This window comes from Egretta garzetta, unplaced genomic scaffold (assembly GCF_000687185.1).
Source record: "Egretta garzetta isolate BGI_Z169 unplaced genomic scaffold, ASM68718v1 scaffold45, whole genome shotgun sequence".
Lineage (NCBI taxonomy): Eukaryota > Metazoa > Chordata > Aves > Pelecaniformes > Ardeidae > Egretta > Egretta garzetta.
The window spans coordinates 9,579,442-9,599,908 of NW_009260028.1; the positions used below are offsets into that span (position 1 = coordinate 9,579,442).

A 20,467-nucleotide genomic window follows, 5' to 3' on the forward strand; every position below is an offset into this window, starting at 1 on the left:
CCATAAGAAAGTTTTAGTTTAAACTAAAGCATACTAAAAATTACAGGACGAAATCTCATTTAGTAGTTTGTAGCTCTTAATCTCAGAAATTAAACAGTGTATGACCAGCTATGCAAGGTAAACTGGTATCATAACATAGCACAGTAATTGGGGTACGTTTGCTGCAACAGACTGTAAAGCTGACTTTGAGGGTGAGGGATCAATAAGAACAAGGTCTACCTTTGACATAACATCGCTACATAACACTTCACAAAAATGAGCACTGCAATGAAAGGGCTGATAAATCAGAGGACTAGTAGGTGTTGATTTATCCTACCAGAAAAAGGCGTGATAAATTACAGTTTGACCATTTAATTCTTCATGACACCTACTTTGTAACAAAACTGTTGTTATTTTTTGAAGAAAAGTGTACAGTAAACTGAGTGTATGTGCAACTGTGCTAAAAATAAGTATAGAGAAACCAGGCAAAAGGGAAAGGACATTCCACTTCACTAAAATCTGAACATTACGCGTATTAAAGTGGTGGTTTTTTTAAAAAAAGGAAACAAAAACCAAAGTCATGTTTGGAAGAATAAATTAAGATATAAATCTAACCCAAAATGCTGTATGCATTTATTTTAAATTGCTCTCAAAAGTATTCTGTATTGACTAGAAAAAAAATACAGATGAATTTTGTTCTCAGCTAACAGGGCAATAAATTAGATGCAACATATTCAGCTGGTAAAACTAGCTCTGTTAAACAGCTATCACATAATAGTATTTTTATTTGGTACCAAAACTTTTTTTTTTATACTGAGGATAAAATTGTTTGTTGAAAATCTTGGAATTATTTCTAGAATGAGTTAAGTAAATAAAACCTAAGAAAATATTTTTTTCTTAGCACCGATAATACACAGTTCTTAGTTTAAGGTTTTCCACGAGGTTTGTTTTGCCTTTCTAGAGGATTATATGCAGAAAACATGAGTGAATTTAGTGTTCATGAATATGAAATAGTAGAACAGGAGCCAAAGATTCTCCCCTTAGCACTGCAAACATGCACTAAACCCGAACAACGAGATTTCAGCTGTACCTCATTTTTGCGTCTTTTGAGTAAGAACCCACAATTCTGCCATGCTGTAGGGGGCTTTGAACTAAAGAAAAGTCTGTGAAGTATTAGGCTGAAACCACAACACATTTTCACATGTACCGCAACTCAAGAGATTACAATACAGTTATGTCCCTAAAGTTGCACAGCTAATATTCAATATGTATCATATATTTTATAATCCTTCCTAAAATCGATTCGGGTTGACAAAACAGTTTTAAACAAAAAAAGATACTAAAAGAGACATGTTAGAAAGGATTAATTTCTTGGAAATTATGTGCTATAATGACCAGAGCATGCTTGGTATGTTATTTATAGTATATCTACTCCAAAGATAAACAATATTAAGATAACAACCACTAAAAACTTTCACTGTAACTAAGATCTCCCTGCTAATCCAGGATCCTAAAAAAACACTAGCATAACAACATGGGATTATTTATTTTGAAAAAAAGTAAACCAATGCTTTTTATTTAGCGGAGTCTATCAAAGAAATTAAGCTTCATGCTTCAAAGATACATCATATACATATACAGCAATGTAAAATTTAAGTATCAAATCAAGAACTCTGAAGAAAGCCTCAATAATATTCAGTTTATCACAAATTAATCGATTTTTCTTACAAAACACAGGGAAAAATACAGTATTCATGCTCAAGTACTATAATGCCTAGTTGTAAGAGTGAATGATACAAACTAAGTTACTGTTATCCTAGCTACACATTTTCTAACACATTGTAATTCTTCTCTCCCTTTTTCAGCCCTTTCAGGTTTAACACTTACTTTCTTCTGCTGGGACTGAAACCTTGTTCAGAACAGAAGAGGTAAAAATTTTTCCTCAGAGAAAAAAAACCCCAAGAAGATAGTAAGCGAATCACACAGTATGCCTTCCTGTAGCTGTAAGGGTCCTGATACACAGGCAGCTTCAAGAACTAACTTTAGAGCCAACCTCCTTAGAGAGCAGCCACCTGAAAGCATTTCTGCAATTGTCTGGGATAAGTGGGAAAAAAAACTTTAAAGGACAAATTACATTTGGTAAGTCGGACATACAACATACTTAACCCTCTCAGGGATAAGGCCCAACATTTATCTACACAAACCCTTTAGCTAGTCCAGGGCTGAACTGACTTTAGTCAGGTCATACACGCTACTAGCTTCTACTCCAAAAGACCACAGCTGGCATATAGAACTTACAGTATTGCAGACAATGCAGCAGAAGTCAAAGCTCATGACTGGAATTCAGGGGTTTAGGAGTGACTTTGGGCAACAAGGCACTTAAAGAAGCAAACAAGAACAGACTCAAGAGGGAAGCAGTGTATGAGAAGCGCTCAACAGAAGCAAATACAGGCAGTCAGGAGCATTTTTGACAATGGCACATTCTTTATTCTGAAGGACTTTGGATTCCCTTGACTTGGGTCTGAAGATAACCACCTGTTTCGTGCTTAGGGATATTTATGCTCTATTACTGTTAAAAGAGTTGAGGGAAGACCCAATCTGTCCAACAAAATTTTCCATTTCCAATTTCATTAATTCAAATGATAACACTTCATGCAGAATGTATCCCAAAGAGACCTAATTTTAACAACAACAAAAAAAATAAATCTAACCACAATGCTTTGAAACTTGCTCTTGCATTGTTTTAAGACTGTACTGAATAGCACACCTGAAAAAGCTGGCAGCTTCATTTTTTTAGACTTTTCCCATTAAATTTTAGTATTAACCCAGGTAAGGAAATGTCTTGGGGGGCAGCAGTCTGGAGGGGACAACAAAATACAGCCTTATGGAAATACTTGTTGGAAACTATGTAAACAGTGAATGCTTGCTGCATATGGGCACTACTGTAGTCTATTGCAAAGGTTAATGACTGGAGTGGAAGCCTCAAACTTCTGACAAGGTATACTTTTAAGTGGAATAACAGTAGAGCTTAATGTAATTTTTCATTCCACCACAGCAGTCAGTGAGTGAAAGGGGATTCTGGCTCCCAAGGCATATGGCTGTATCATGCCTATCCTAGCTCCTGACTGACCACAGGAAGTGGTAGAACTGAAACGTTTGAACCCTGTTATAATACTAAAAAGAAAAATAGCCAATCTCTGGGCAAGAGAGTCTTACAGGAATGAGGACTAAGACTACAACATCCTACCCAGACTACACTTCTAAAGTCAAGAACCTGACCAGAATGAAGCAAAAGCTTTGAAAGACTGAAAACCAGCTCTGCACGTACGCGCTCCAAAGATAAATTTTTAACTGATTAAATATGAACCACCTTTGTTGAAGGCCCCTAATTAACAGTCCCAAAACAGAGAAGTAACTTCTAAACCCAAATTGTTTTGAGAGAAAAAATTTCAGGGATTACTTCAATCAGTACTAAAGTGTGAAAAAAATAGTTTAAAATGCATTTCCACAATAGTTCCACACAAACTAATGAACTCAAGCTACAGGCAAAGTCTGCATACTCAGTCTGTGACACCTAGTGATTAATTTATTCTTGGTTAAATAGGGACAGTTTGGGTCTCTTTCATGAACATAATAGCCGGGAAACAGGAAACTGAGAGCAAAACAATTCTTATTTAATTTTGAGTTTCAAGTTTGATGTCTACTTTCAGTTTGTCAAGCTACAGTTATCGCATAAAATCAGGAATGTGACAGTGACTGCAAAAGTAGTATTCTATCAGCAAATTATCATATTCTTCTAAGAAGAAGAGACATCCTTGAACAGATGGAGAAATTGTTTTGTATACAGCAACAAGGATAGCAATAATTGCAGGAAGGTTTATTGCAGTTCAAAAATATCTAATTTGCTATTCTTGGACTGCTAATTGGAGACCAACATTAGACAGACTAGAAAATGTAGGATAGAAAAAAGCTTGAAAAAATTTAGAGAAGATTGAAGTCCATTCCCACCTCCAAAAGGAAATGGTTGCTGCAGAGATAACAAAAGCATATCCTTATCATTGCTAGCTATTCATACTTACCATTTGACTGAAACACCAAATTAAACATGGTGCTTCCCAGATGTTGCCTATGGCTAGAAGAGGCAGAAGGAAAAGCTTCCTGTAATTGTAAGAGCTGATGAACCTAGTGGCCAGCAGCAGATGCATGAGAGAACACTACAGAAAGCAAAAGGTAACTATCGTCTCTTCTAGCAATCTACATCCTAAGGATTTGTGAGCCAAAGAGCATACGCCTCACAGTTCCAATGAAGTATTCTCCCTTGAAAGACAAGTAGTCTTTTGAACTCAGTTCAAAACATTCCCAATATCAACTATTCTCATTTAAAATAATGACAGAAGTATTCTAAAGACAAAAGTAGAACTTTAAATGCTTTCAGGTATTTCTAGCAAAACCTCAAGAATGCAAACAAGCAGCTCAAATACTTATGGTAATTTGCAGCTCATACAACTAATGGTAACTTTGGGAAGTGCCCCTCTCTCTACAGAAAGCAAAAATTAAGAATATGCATTTGCTTTCAGCTACTGTATTTTCTTTTCCATCAGCTAATATGTAAAATGCAGTCAAAAAATGGAAAACTAATTAGATAAGTTATCTCTGCAGCTGCTATTCCTGTCAAGTAGCTGTGGTACATGAACTAATTGTAATACCAACAATTCCATTTTGGAAAGAAAAAAAGTGTATCTTCCAGACCAGAAAAATGCATGGATAATTGCTTATTTCATGTAATGAGTTCTAAAGCCAAAACATGCCATATGTAATTTTTTATTTAAATCTTGATGATTATTCATCAAAACCAATTGTTTTTCCTTATCTTGCAAAAGAATTTCAAAAATACCTCCTGGAATTAATTTTTGTTGATTTTGACTACATGGAAATGCTGAGACATGCTCCCATGTTCTCTCCATCTTAAAATTCAGAGGATCTTAAGATGGTTTTCATTCCTAAAAGCTGTCTTCATATAATAGGCAGAAAGCATCCAGGCACAGTTCCTTAAAGTGGAGGAGATGTGTCTTTCTCCAATTGAATATTGCTCTTCCTTTCAAAAAAATTTTATGATGAGAACAATGTAACTTTTTCTACTGAAGTTATGACCTACTTCATCCCTGGAAAGGTAAGTTACAAAGAAATGACGGCCAATTTCTTTGTTGCAAGTCGAACATCAAAAAAGATATGACAATCAGAGAAAAGGAAACACATGCATACTATTCAGTAATACACATTATATCCATAATCTCCTTTCTCATATGGATCTTAGCAAATAAAAGTCACCTTGTCTTTATTTAGATTCTCTTTCTCGAGTTGTTAAAACATGGTATTCACTTTATAGTAAGTCTATATTGACGGGCAAGAAGTGGAGCAAAAATCTAGATGCGAGTTATTTGTCTGAAGAATGTCTCGAGACTCAGAAGTCTGTGTACCCACCTCTAAAGACCTACGTTATTAAATGATCTATTGTTCTGTCTTCAAATCTTGGTTGTCACCATGTACAAAGAATGTAAATTTATTATGGCCACTACTACTCTTAAACAGCAGTAGGGATCCTTATCCATGTTAAAACAAATAGGGACAGATTGTACTAGTCTCCTCAGTACTGATCCTGCTAAGGCTTGGCTTTAAAAATTATTTTAATTACACATTTATTTTTTACAAATTAAGAAGGATATTTTGAAATGTTTTCTGAAGTAGTACTTAAAATATTCCTTAAGTAAGTTCAATAGTACAATTTACTATACGCTTGAGAAACAATACACACTAGATAAAGAAAGTGATTCTCAATAAAGCAAGCTGTAAAAATCAAATGTTGTCCTGTACCTCACATCCTAGCGACATGATCAGTGCAAAGTAGCACAGATTTTATAGCTAAAATTTTTAGATATGCATTATAATAACTAGCAGCTGTAGGGAACGCTAGAAAATGCAGTAATACAAGTTGCTTTCTATATGGTCATGTCCTGCGCCTTACCTCTGCCTCTTCAGCTGTTACCCCATTCCCCTCTCTCCTCCTCCCACACAGTGCCTGTCTTCTCTTTCATCTGATATCAAACTAGATGCACTAGCTCTTCCTCCTGAGCTTTTTCTCTCTCAAAAAAGTTCTTGCTCTCATCAGTCAAAGAGCATGCTCCAATTTACACACTAGATGAATAACTTGATCTCAACTTTTCTCAGGGCTGGAGCTCTTCTCCAGGGCCAGTCGTCTTCTCTGGGCCTGTGGCAATTCCACAAAATGCATTTATTAGGGAAGGGGTAAAGAAAGACAACTTGACTTAACTTCTGAAACTTGAGGTTGCCAATATGGCTAATAAATAAGATTATATACAGACCTTAAAAAGATATACATATTAATACACACATATAGAAACAGGCTTATACAAGTCTGTATATATAATTATATAGAGATGTAGTGCCATACTTAAGTACAGAACTTCATCACCGGTGTAGACCTTCTACTGTTTGTACAAGGAAATGCTGGCACAGATGAAAGGGTGACCAGCTGAAATTCTTAAAATGAAATCATGTAATCCTGTGAAGCACAGCTCTGTATAATCTAACTGTAAGGATACAGGTTGCCCTGATGGACTTAGCTACTCAGCACTTTTACAGAGGATAATTTTACTGGCACAAGAAAAATACACGTACCATGAAAACAGAACAAGATTTATTCTGATTTTTTTTCTTCTGAGAAAACCTTGCTTCGATATTCATGTAAATCCTTTGTAATTAATGTCACCACTACAACTGCCAAGTAACTGAGTACAGTGATTTACTAAACTGGAACACATTCCACTTGTGAAGACCGTCTAAAACCCAAATAAAAAAAGCTTTCACATAAAAGTTTTAGTAGAAACTATAGCAAACTTTCTGATTTAAGAGAACAGCTGTTCTTTAATCAGCTTTTCACTATAAGAACTGCATAATGTCAGCCAGATAGTCACATGCCAAATTCCATTCCCACTGCACCTGGAATTTCAGAATTTCCTCAACATGTCAGAAACCTCAAATCATTTCTTAAAATGAACTGTCAAATGATAAATACAACAGAATCTCTAAGTCAGTCCCTTCCCTACCAACCGCTGACACAAGTCACACTTGGTAATTTTTTTTTTGCAGTCTTCATCTTCTTCAATGACAAACTCTGAGAATACTGGAATGTCTTTTAAATCAATGATAACTCTAATTAAACTCCTATCTTAATTTTCCAGAATTAATTCAGCTTGATAAACTTAAATAATAAGCTTTGTCCTGTGGACAGTTTTTTTTCCGATTACATTATTGTGTAACTGAATTGTCAAAGAATTGTTAAGAGTCCAAGAAATATATTCACAAGACCTCAATGTGGTAAATGCACTGTTTCAAAAACAGCTGAAGTTTGCAGTTTTATATTTTTTGAAGAGCAATATAAGTAGACACTTCTATTTCCTCTTGGTTATATATTTTAATTCAGCTTTTCCCTTTAATTAAAATATATAATCTTAATTCATCTAACCATAATTTGTTTAAAAGTAAAGATACAAAAGAAGCACTAATTAAATTGTTAGATAACCATTATAATGATTTCTCATTGTGGAAATGTATCGTCATTTCTGAGCAATGGTAAGATGATAGCATCTCACAGGACTCCAGCTGATGCCAAGCCTGTTCTCATTTTCCCAGTCTCACTTACATAAATTAGCCACAGGCTCCACTGACAGTCAGAGAATCTCAAGTTTTTTATGTTTGGAAATACTCCACTTTTGTCAGGTCTTTACCAGTGAGGTCATAGTAAATGAATTGATGCCAAATTGCCAGAGATCTTCAGAGCGTTTGTCACAAGTTATGGATTCTTGCTATCTAAAATCACCCATCTGCTCAAAGGCAGTACCCTGAACCCTGACTCCAAAAGGTTTATTGGTTACAACTTTTGAGTGCTGAAACAAAATCCAAGATCAGTCAATTTAATTACAGACTTCACATTAAGCTAGAATGTGTGCCTGTGTTAGACACAGAGCCAACATGAATTTGGATTAGTCTGCCACTCTGGATTTTACATTTTTTGTTTAGATTCCTATTACAAACTCCAAGATAAACTGCAACGAGAAAAATTCGGCTTCACACACTGGCTAGCAACGCTCTCTGCTGAGTGACCTCTACTCAAGGAAGGGTACTCGACCCTAATGATATGCTTTATCATTTCAGGAGCAAGAAGTTAGCAGAAGACAAACATCAAGCTCACAAATGTTTTAAATATATATTACATAAGCAATTCTGAAAGGATAATAAAATTTTCCATTCTCTACAGTACAGAAAGAACATGCCTACTGAAGAAAGTGGTTGTGAAGTATCACGCACACTGACTTGAAGCAAGCCTTGAAACATGATAGAATACACTTCAATGAGTTGCACTTTGGTCAGATGCCAGCACATAATAATTTCATATCAGAGCTAGCTCTACAATAAGATTAAACGCTACTCAGTACAAAAAGCATTAACTTTTAGTTCTCACAGCAGCATAAAGACCCTTTTTATGGAGATTGCTATAAACAAGATATTTTCTTTCATTCCTCAAAGCTTCTTGCATTTTCCAAATGATTGTCAAAAACATTTATTGAATCAATACATAGCCAAAAAGTTGTTTACAAACCATAATGCAACATAAGTATGCTATTCATTATTACGTGCCTACAAATGTGATTCATGGTTGTTTAATATAAGCGGCATGCTTGCTGCTATTATGCAAGAAGAAAAACACATTTTTAACTAGAGAAGTGTAAAGTAAAGTGAATGTTTGCCAGATTTCTCCTTCCTCCTCCCCCAAATATATGGTAAATATTGCTTGAAGATAAACAACAGAAAACCAAAAGGTAGCTTTAGCAACCACCTGGAATTACTTGGCTCCGTATTTGGAGTCCCCTTCATTGCTCATCAAGATTTCTTAATTGAAATTTTATCGTATTTTGACACTACATACCATCAATTCCTGTGGAATTTAAAATGGCGTTTTAAAATTGAGGAAATATTATACAAGGCAGTCGCTGCAAACATACAAAGGTATTTTAATACAAATCCATATACAACACACTATGCCTAAAATGTTTTCCATCCCTTCCTTATTTTTTACTTTACTGTGCCCTCTAAATCCAGCTCATAAGTGACCCCTAGCGGTAAGACACCTTCCCTCACCTAAGGATCTGTATAAAAGGCCGCATGGCAATTTTAATGTAATACCAACACTGTTCTAGCTCAGCTGGGCCAAGATGCTGATCAATACTGGAATGCCAACGTGCTGGTGAGTGCACTGAAAATACCTGCAGCATGCCAGCCTTTCTTCAATAAACAGCTCCAGGGAGAAGTCTGAAGAAACTTCTATGAGTAGAAAAATTAAGAAAGAATTTAGCCTTCTAATATTTACAACAGCCAGCATGAACAAAGCTCAACAGTCAGTCAGATCCTGAGCCTGGACTACTGAGTTAGCACCCAGGAAAAACAATCTCTATTGCCTACTTTAATTTTGTCTCAAAAGGCAGTAAATAACCTTTTATAGTTTCATAGTCATTTTGCACTGTAAGATTGGTAAAAAAAAAAAGCAGCCTCTGAGCAGAGAGCCAGAAAAGCTCATTTTCCTGTAACTGTGTGAAAACAGTTATTTTAACTGGTAAACAGTTAGTTTAACTGCAATAGTCCTCATCGTCTTTTTCCGTGCCTTCTACATGCAGTCACTATTACCATTTCTGGTATCTCCCACACCTTGTCTTCTCTCTCCTTTCTCAACAGGGCCAGCTAAATGCTTCTCAGCAGCACAGGCAAAAGAGGGTTTTTTAAGAACAAGGCAAGATGTCAATACAATGACCCTCACTGATCCAAGCAAGCTCTTAGTATCTGAAGACACTTCAGCCTCTGGAGAGGGAGGACTGCTCCTGTTTCTAGGCAGTGAGACCAGCACAGCTCCAATCCACAGCAGAGACCTGAAAATTCAGAAAGCATTGCCCTTCCCTGCGCTCCTCCCTTATCTGGCGGTGGGGAGGTGTTATGAGAAGAAGGAGCCAGTTCAATATCACATTGATATTCTTTCTGTGAAAGCAGTGTGCTGCTTACCTCCTCACGCTCTCATCACTACTTTCAGCTACGGGGAAGAACATAGGTGTCAGGCAGCAAATCTATAGTTATCTATTACTGTTCATGTTATTGCAGCCCCCCATAAGATCACCTGTGCAGTTATACATAGAACTGGTATCACTCTACCACATCAATCCTTATCTCCAAGCTCCCATACCTCTTTCCCCCCATGATAACCCTTTCCTCCCTTCCCAGCAACAGCTCAGTCCCTCACAAGTTCCTGCCTCTTTGCTACTGCTTGCCCTGCCAGCTGGGAGGGGAGCAGAAGATGATGGGTGCTTCTGTCAGAGCAGTGTTTAGGCAGACTGGCGTTCCCACTAGCATCTCTTTATTGCCAGGCAAGACTGACAGGCTGCCTTGGCACATAACTAGCTTTGAAAAGCATCCTGCCCTGAACTATATTTCATAAGATTTTCTACAGAAAGACAGCTTCTTTTAAGTTTTTACCTCTAACAAATAGCTGGAATCCAAAAGTTAAAAAATTTTACTGAAGAACTGGCAGATCTATTAGAAAACTACACTAATAAAGGTATGCAGAATAATGAAGACTGAGGAGAAAGAAGAAAGACACGCTAAAATATACAGTACTTATTCTACCTCTGTCTAGTACATGACTGTATGACAACTTTTACAAAACTGTTCACTGAGGTACAAGAAGTAGTATCACTGAGAAACAAGAACCAGTATCTTGGTTCCCATCTGCAGACTTCCTTCTCTTCCCCTTTCTATCCATCCTCACTCATGCTGCACCTACCTTCAAGTCCCATAGTTCAGCCTCCCTCTGTATGCTAGAGAGGGTAAGGGCAGAAAACAGAGGAGCATCCCTCCTCTCAGTTACTCTACCAAACTACCACAGATTAAGAAATTACTCCGTGCTTGGTAAGCCACAGTAACTAACCATAATCGTTCTCTTAGCTATTTACAAGTGTGAAGTACAAACACATCATCTCTACAATTTATTCCTCCATGCCACTGAGTTCTCTCTTCTTACACCCAGCACTATCACAGAGCTGGTGCCCAAAAAGCCCTATGCAGCCTAAGTACTTCTGAGACTGGCCTTTTTCCATGCTGAACCTGCAGAGGATTTAGCTGGCAAACTTCTCGCCTCTGGAAGTGGGCACAAACCCAGAATGTGCAGGGGCTCACACCTCAGTCGGGGTGACATTAGCTCTTGGAATAATGGCTTTCTGCTTTCCTCTGACCAAGAGAGAGCTCTAAACTGTCGAAACAGGAGATGGTCCCCGTGTACCTTCATTATATTGAGTGCTGATGGAGAGGAAGGAGGGAAAAAAAGGAAAAAAAAAAAAAAAAAAAAACCAAACAACCAAAAAAGCTACAGACGAGTCTTGGTAACTCATGGAAAAAGCATGAGTGAGGCAGGAGTTGCACCAGGGCCCCGGTGTTGCCCCATGCTGAACCTGCAGAGGATTTAGCTGGCAAACTTCTCGCCTCTGGAAGTGGGCACAAACCCAGAATGTGCAGGGGCTCACACCTCAGTCGGGGTGACATTAGCTCTTGGAATAATGGCTTTCTGCTTTCCTCTGACCAAGAGAGAGCTCTAAACTGTCGAAACAGGAGATGGTCCCCGTGTACCTTCATTATATTGAGTGCTGATGGAGAGGAAGGAGGGAAAAAAAAAAAAAAAAAAGGAGCTACTGACTGTCAAATAACCATCCCCTCTTAGAGGGCCATTCCTTTCAGAACCACACGCTTAAACACCAGCAGACAGTAGAGACTATTATTAGAATCCAGACATTGATACAAAGAGCTTTTCAATGAATGACAACACTGAAATAGTTTCAGTTTATGATCAGTGTGACCCATTTGGGTTTGCAAGTTTTGTTATAAAGAAACAAAAGTTAATCTGAGGAGAGGAGAGGGAGGAATGCAAAACAAACAAAAGCAAACCTACCCTCCCTGCACACACATGCAAGTCAAAGCCTTGCAAAGCAACAAATAACCTTGAATGTGTTATGGAAAAAACCCTAAGCACATGGAGTTAAATTACAAATATTTTTTAATTGATAGTACTTTGTTATCAGTCCTTGCATTGTTTTACAGATAATCTCTTCAGAAAGCCACTGAAGAGAAAAAGCATACTACCTGTCAGAACGCAAATGGTTTGCCAAATGCACTGCATTGCCTAACCAGCCTAGTAGAAACACAGCTTTTTACAGCAAAAAAAAAAGTTTCACACATGGCATACATTAAATCCATTTTCCAAAAAAGAATAAGCTGTTCCAGCAAATACACATTTTTACTGGTACAGATGCATTTACATTGCTGTATATACTTTTTTTTTCTTTCCCTGGAGCAACTTTGCCATAAAATCTATTTTCATTCCTAGCCAAGAGACAACCTGGCAAAGCTTTCAAGTACAGACAAAGATTTCTGGCAACAATGCACTGTTCGTTTGAAATACTACATATAATACGTTAACAAAAGTAAAAAAATGTTAGACAGACTACTTATCGGTGATCAACAGAATCCTTTCAGATCTCTCACATGGTGTGCTTTTCATTCAGCATTTTTCTCAGCTCTCAGATTACTTCTGAGCTAGAGCAAAGAGTAAATTTCCTTTCTGGAATAAATACTTCCCAAAGTCTCTTGCTTTTTTCCTACTAGCTGAAACAGCAGAGACAACGCTTACGCTTTGAGGATGATAGGAGCAAACAAGCAAGTCTCCTATTTTGTACATTATACATTTTTGGTTCACTTTTAAGCATGAAAACTTGGATAGCAATAAAAATAAGGCTTTGGAGTTTCAGTATAACTATCCCTGATTTTAGCACTGGAAATTTTTAAAAAATGCTTAAGTTTCACAGTTGAATGTCAAGTTTACAATACACATGAATATGCATGGAAATATTTCAGAAACAATTGTCTCAAAATGTACCCTGAAATCTAGGTTCATTATAGTGTTAGCTGAGAGTTCAAATTTCCCATCCTCAAAGAAAGATTTATTCAGGATAAAGTAACTTCATACTCTCTTTGCTGACATAATGGACTTGGAATTTAAAAACAGCCGATGCCATCACAGAAGCAAAACTGCAGGTCAAGACATGTAAATTTGGTCTGACTGAATTCTGATTGTGCTGTAGTGTACAGAGTTATTCAAATACACAAAGTTGTCTTCGCACTGCATTACCCTTGTCAGCGCAGTATTCTGCATCTCAAAGCGTCCTTTAACGGAAAGTTTGAAATTCAAGAGGTATGTTCAATTGTACTTCTTAATTACTCTTTCTGCCTACAATAAACAAGAGTTAAAACCCCCAAGTTCAAGCTTCAGCCAATATATGTTTGTATTGATTGTTTATTATCCTGGAAGAATGTACTGTTTAAAAGATGGTTACTAGCTGAGCCGAAGTAATGAAGACTGATTACATTTCATCATTTGGCTGCCATCCATTTGGAAGATACTGAGAAAAGTGACTCAGCCTAACACAGCCTGAGGAGTTAGTAGTCAAGTTTAAGAGGCTTCAGATCAGCAAATGTGTGGGTGTAATATACTTCCTAATGGAAATAATCACTATTCTGACAAATCTCTCTCATTCTTCAAGGAGTGAATTCTTGTTTTGAAACCTAGAAGATGTTATGCTGAAACTTATGGCAATAAAATACAATCCTAGCATTTATGTCTGAAAAATTATCCTTTAAGATGGCAATGTGAAGGAGTAAATATTTGAGCGTTTAAAGGCAAAGCTGCAGAAAAAATCAGATCTCTACGCTTGAAGCTGCCACTGAACATATGGGTGCCAGACAACAGGCTTACAGTGATCACCATTTGTTTCAACACTTTGAGTTCACCGTGCTCCACAGTGACACAGAATTTTCTTTTTACAGCAATGTACAAGTCTACAATTTGCTTAACTGCTTTACACCAGATCAAGGAAAGATGAAAAGAAAAAACTGCTGTGTTTCAGTATCAACACTTGTCTCTAAAATTACATTTAACACCAACAAAGTTGTGCAACTAAACTTTTAACCAGCAAGTAACCTGCCTTTCATGCTATATTGCTCTTGGTTCAAACACTGCCTTCACTGCTGTAGCACTGTATCAATAGAATATGGATTTCTCCCAGTTAACTGAATTAAAAAGCATCCGTATGTGTGTATCTGAAGCAAACAGTATTTGCAAGCTTCAGTGCAAAAAGTCTTGTGATGAAAGAGTTGCCTCAAGTGCTGTTACTTTCCAGGCCCCCTACCTTATACTTTATTTACAAGAGAGGACATCAGGAATAAAAAGTGCACACTGGCACAGCAATCATTCAACACCAACAGCAGCAAGCACTTGCTGAGGATTGACTAGCATAATTATACGTGGCAAGATTATCATCCATTATTCTAGACGCTAAAGCTTTTATTTGAATTCAAAGCCATAGTATTGCCAGAATTTCAATCTCAGACTGGCAGGGCCTGTGGACATTTTAAGAAAAAGCCAGGTGAACAAAAGAAACAGAGAAGGGGAGGGGAAAAAAAAAAAAAAAAAAGAGCAAGCTCTGAAAATCCCTAAGATTTGGGAATCAATCACAGCAGTAACATTGAGAACTGCAATATACACAAAAATTTAATAAATCATATTTTGTAGTTTGACACCTCAATCTGACATTTTAACTTTCTACCGACAAGTAACCTAAATATTATTATCCCCACAGTAGTAACAATGTGATCTAATTTCCACTGTTTAGAAAGATATTCAACAGATAAAATGAGATTCAGTGCTTATTTAGTACAGTTACCAACTCATCCTATCTTCAACTTGAATATAGCACAGCTGGAAATCTTTGCCTATTTTAGAACAGTATCAGCAACATAAATCTAGTCTGACTAAGCCATATGCAGTCAATACATCACTTTTTTAAAAGCTTGACCATCCTGTTCCTAATGTATTTTTCTTGAGTAATAAAATTTAATTGTGTGATTTTCAACACAACTACTGTCAAGTTTTAAATATTTCTTCCCAAGTCTCCTACATTCCACCCTAAACTAAAATTTTCTTTTCATCTGCCAAAGGCAAAAAGTGCATTACAGAGTTTGTAACTCCTCATGAAATATTAACATCTGCTTTTCCAAGTATTTTCAAATAAAAGGACACTACATTCGAATTTAATTATGTGTAAGTTTATTACACCTTTGCATATTTTTTCATACATCAAACTAGTCCCCAGGTTTTATTATATATAAACTTAAAAAAAAAAGTAAGAGATAACATATATTAAATCCTGGACACTTAAAGTAAAAATTCAACTCTTCTCCCCAGAATTAACTTTTTTTTTAAGGAATTAAATAAATTGTCTCCCCCAATTCTAAAAAAGCTAATGCCAGTTCTGCTCGTATTTTATTGGCTTTTTTTAATGTAGAACTTAAAATCACAGTCTAACTACATAGTAAGATACACGATAACCATATAAACTGGAAACTAATACTTCATAATGTGAATCCTAAGGAGGAAAAAAAAAAAAAAAAAAAAAAAAAATTTCCAATCCACCAATCCACCTCTCAGAAGCAGCTAAAAATGACATTGCAAAAGTCACCATCCAAGACCCAGAGAATAAACAGGAATATCTGAAAGTCTTAACAATCAAATTTATACATAATAAATAATAAATAAAAATTAAAAATAAAATCATAATAAATTTGATGGGATTATAAGCAGCATCACAACAATGATGCAAAAAGACACAGATAGTTCAGGAATTGTAGGCAAAGACAAGAGAAGCTATTTATTCATATAACAAAGTTGAGAAAGTTTTATCTGATGTCCACAATGTAGTAGAAAATAGGTCTGATGAAAGTTCTGAAGTGATAAAGGAGGAAAGGAGGTGGGGAAGAGAAACCAAGGAAATCACATTGAAAAGGGTACAGCTTTACTGTATATTGAAGCTTACAGATCAGAAAGAAAAAACTAACCAAACTAGCACTTTAAATTTAAAGAATTTTAAAATGACCAAAAAAAAAAAAAAACCCTACATTTTTTCATAATGGAGTAGAAAAGGCAGAGCAAAATCAATTATTATGTCTTCCACATAAGCAAAAGGAGCTTGTAGTTTCTAAAATTAATTAGAAAAATCTGACAAGGTTAGGTCTACCAGTGCTTTTTAAACATAATGGTACAGATGCAACCTCCAGTTTGGGGGTGAGGAATCATTAGTGAAGTGCCAACTCTTAAAAACAAGAGCAGCAGCATTTGCCACTCTTCCATTTCTGGAACTGCTAACAGGACACTGAGCTTGCTTGATCATTAGTTGACTCATTGTGACATTTCTTATTACAGGGAAGCATAAGAAAATAATCCAAAAATCAGTTGCTGTCAATGAGCATTACTTTGATAATCTCTCAGGGAAGGAATATACTATCCCCAACAACATGCCCAGTAACCTGTACTGGACAAGATCTCCATACAAATACTGACAAAAAAGGAAGTTAGTTCAAGAGCACTAGAGCTTGCAAGGCAGTTTCCTCCATTTCCAGTACTACTGACTCACTCTGATCTTAAACAAGTTTAAGTATTTCCTCAAGTTATTCACCTGTCAGGTAAATTTCTGGTATCTCCCTGCTCTCTAGAAAAGCAAGGCTCCCTATGTAGAACTTGATGTATGGAGAAAAATGAATAACTTGTTAGAAAGCTGAACTATCACATACTCTTTATTTATTTTAATATACTATCTCTTCATTATTAACTGTAGTTTTTACACACAAGTTGCAACTTCCTTTCACACAATATTCTGGAAGTATGTCATGACTAAAGCAAAAGACATTAAAACAATGACCATACATACAAGCACAGAAAAACTACCATTAAAAAAAAACCAAACCTGTGCAAAAACAGCATTTAAAAAACTAATTTGGGTATAAACTTTAACACAGAGTATACATTGCAAAAATATCTCTAATAGATGGCCTGCAACCTGTAATATACCACTAGATGGCAAGTTTGGACAGAAATTAGTTAACTTTTTTTATTCATGACATGTTTGAAAATTGTAAGTGCATCAGAAAGAAATAACCATGAAAAAGAGAGTGAAGGAGGAGAACAAAAAAAAAAGAGTTCAATGAACTACAAGTCTTCTGTATAAAGCACATTTATTAGTCAAAAAGGCTAAATGGGTTTTAGTTTTGTTTCCACATCCGCCACGCAAATAGATAATCAATTCTTACTAATCTACTGCTCACAGACAGAGAACAACTTGTTTCTTACTTGGTTACAGACAGCAGCACTGGCTGTAGTTACCACAAGAATCCAAGATCTGGAGGAAGGCTGAGAAGGGAAGCAGCAGTTAGTTCTTGAGAAAGCAGACTTCAGCTTATGCAAGGAACTGCTAGTTAGGATTCCTTGGAAAGCAACCACAAAGGGGTTAGGGATACACAACACATCTATAAGAAGAGGATGAGGAAGCTGGGTTCGTTCATTTTGGCAAAGAGGAGGCTAAGAAGTGATTTAATAACAACCTTTAACTACTTAAGAGAATTAAAAAATGACAGAGCCAAATGCTTCTTCGTAGTGCCGAACAATATAATAAGGCATCAACAGCCATAAATTGCAGCTTGAAAGGTTCAGGCTGGACATCAGGAAAAAAAATTCACTAGAATGCTACAGCAGCATTGGAACAGGTTGCACAGACAGATTGTAGCATGCACCCTTGGAGGTTTTAAGATTCAACCAGACAAAGGGCATGGCTGACTTGATCTAGTGTTGGCAACAGCCCTGCTTCAAGCAGAAGGCTGGATAGAAGCGCTTCCAATGGTATTTTCACCGTTGAAAAGTGGAGATGGATCTGGAAGAGTCTGGCACACATGAAAGGGCAATTATTCAGGGGGAATAAAAGAAAGCTCTCTGCATTTTGCCCGATTTTGATCAATCGTTACATCCAAACTGAGTTGCTATACAGGGCATTACTTAATGCACCAGTAGAAAGTTTTAGCAGTTTCTTCAGAGACATAGAAAACCAATGCAGATTTGAATTTACAGATACACCTAATAATAGTATTTTAATCAGTTTGTCTGGATCTACTGACTGCTACTGACATACAATGAAGTCATGTATCACATATTCCCAATCTACAAGTTGTGCAACGCTTATCATACCCACCTTCTGGATTAATGAACAGTGTTTTGAAAAGTACAATCTAAATCTAAAATATCATCCAAGTTATTTAAAAACATCCAGCTGTAATACGCCACTTTGTTCATTGATTAACCCTGTAGCCAAAAAGGGATGTTATATATGATACTGCTGGAAACAGGCATCCAAAGAGGAGCTTCTACAGTTGAGTTCCCCTAAAGACAGAAATCTCATTTCTGTACTAATGTAAGGGTGATACAGAAAGGGAGTGGGAATCAGGCAAGCATGCTAAGAGCAAGTAGTGACAGCGCTATATGGGTTGGAAACAACAACCTCAAAGAGCCCAAGTAGCTTGTATTGCTTTTTAATCACCTACTGCTTCACCTCTTCAGATCAATATAATACAGTTCTCATGTATTTGAAGTCATGTTTAAAAAAAAAAAAAAAAAGTTAAAATTACTGCTTTATATGTTCTTCGCAATTGTTCACAGTAACGTCTCAAACTGAGAAGTCCAGAACAGTCAGCTAATTATTTGAATTACAAGAAGCCATTTATTTCCAGAAAATATTACAACATCCTCAAGAAGAAAGCTCTTCATTGTATAATGACACACTTTTCCTTTCTCACTCAGGTCTTTCAGTTTTGGTCTGCCATATTTGGTCCATAATTTGGGTTTGATCAGCCTATACAGAACTTTCTACCTTATTTTAAAAGAAAAACAAATCCTGTCTTTTAAATCAGTTCTTTCTGTAACTTACTGCAGCCTTGTGTTTTGATACTGCAGAAGCATACAAATAAGCATAAAAGTTCTTAACAGAAATATAGCAAATACATCTGAAAAGTTAACCCTGCACAATTTCCCCATGGTTAAATTCAAAATTACCACTAGCAAGTACAAAATAGTGACAGAGTAGAAATTAAACTTTTTGCTTACCTGCAATACATACGTAAACCTCTCCAAACAAAAATACCACATAAGAAAAAAGGTGTATTTAACTGAACACTGAATTTGTCTTGTAGGATAAATCTCAAACAACTGAAATGTAAGTAGAAGCCTTACCTCATCAGAAGAGAGAAGGTAGATAGGTGTTAACATAGGAATTTCATTTAATTCACAACTCAGGCCAAGTGATATTAGGATCTCCTTGAGAACTTCGAATCTCTTGGTATTGCTTATCTTAAGCAAATTAAAATCATCTTCAGTTTGGACATCCACAGAATTGATATCCAGTTCCAAGTGTGCCTGGCAAGATATGAGCAAAGGGAATAAAAAAAAATAAATTATTTTGTATTATACATTTTAGCATGGTAGAGAGAAATAAGCACAACAGTTCCAAAAGCAGCTTTGTCCTGACTGGGGTTGCTGAACAGCAGTGTTACTAGTGCAATTTAAAAGTTTCTCATGCCCCCATCATATCTACAAAAGTAGGGCTTTATTATCCTAATAAACTAGGGAATACCTATATATTTATGGTTTCCGATTTGGGGATCAGTTGCCAGTACCGTACAGTTCTCTCTGAAAAGTACACAAAATATCCCTTAATAAACTGATCTTCTGGAAGAGTTCTTCAAACTTGTGTTTGAATTCAGGCTGAGCAATTCCTTACCATGTCACATGAATTAAGTTGCAATCAGTGCAGATAAAGAAATGCTGCTGCCTGAAGGAGAACTAAGAACTCTGGAACATCACCTTGTAGAGAATCACTTCTCAAGGCTGAAGCAGGGACTTAAAAGTAGAAATGAAATGCTGGGGGGGGGGGCGGGAATCCCTTCTAGACCTCCTTTTTGGTTTGTTTTTGTGGTTTTTTTTGTGTTTGGTGTTTTTTGTGGGGTTTTGTTTGGTTTTTATATAAGTGTTCCCAGATATTTAGGAGCTTTTGTACCCTACTATATGTATATTCATTTAATGAATACTACAAACTATTATCTTTGTTCATGTCTCCAATTTTGCACATTTTAATGATGTTCTTCAGCTGCCATATATGATCTACTTTATTGAAATTCAGAGAAATACACTGGGTGGGGAGGGGAACAGAAGAGTACAGAAAAAAGGGAAACAACAATTCTGTGACTGAATACTTAGCGGCTGATGTCACTGTCAGACCCCTGAAAAGAAAACAATAAAGCTTTTCAAATCCAGACTGGAAGTCATTTAAAATTATAAAATGACACACTAATCCTTTTAATCTGATTTTTGAAGCTATACTGTAATGCCCTTTTTCTGGGGAAAACCTCTGCAGTATTAAGTTTTACTACAGCAGAAGGGTCAATTTAA

At 36.4% G+C, this 20,467-nt stretch overlaps 1 protein-coding gene across 6 annotated transcripts in view; it reads right to left on the reverse strand.

Annotated features, from left to right (window-relative positions):
* The window catches only part of HLCS (holocarboxylase synthetase), a 124,351-nt gene that overhangs the window by 89,799 nt on the left and 14,085 nt on the right, over nucleotides 1-20,467 (reverse strand). For all 6 annotated transcript variants that reach the window (XR_004842302.1, XR_004842301.1, XM_009640989.2 and 3 more), the window contains one exon: nucleotides 19,253-19,435. Coding sequence is in view for 4 of the 6 variants with exons in the window: in XM_009640989.2 (XP_009639284.1) it covers nucleotides 19,253-19,435 (183 nt within the window). In the remaining 2 variants the exon portion in view is untranslated. The remainder of the gene's footprint in view (nucleotides 1-19,252; nucleotides 19,436-20,467) is intronic.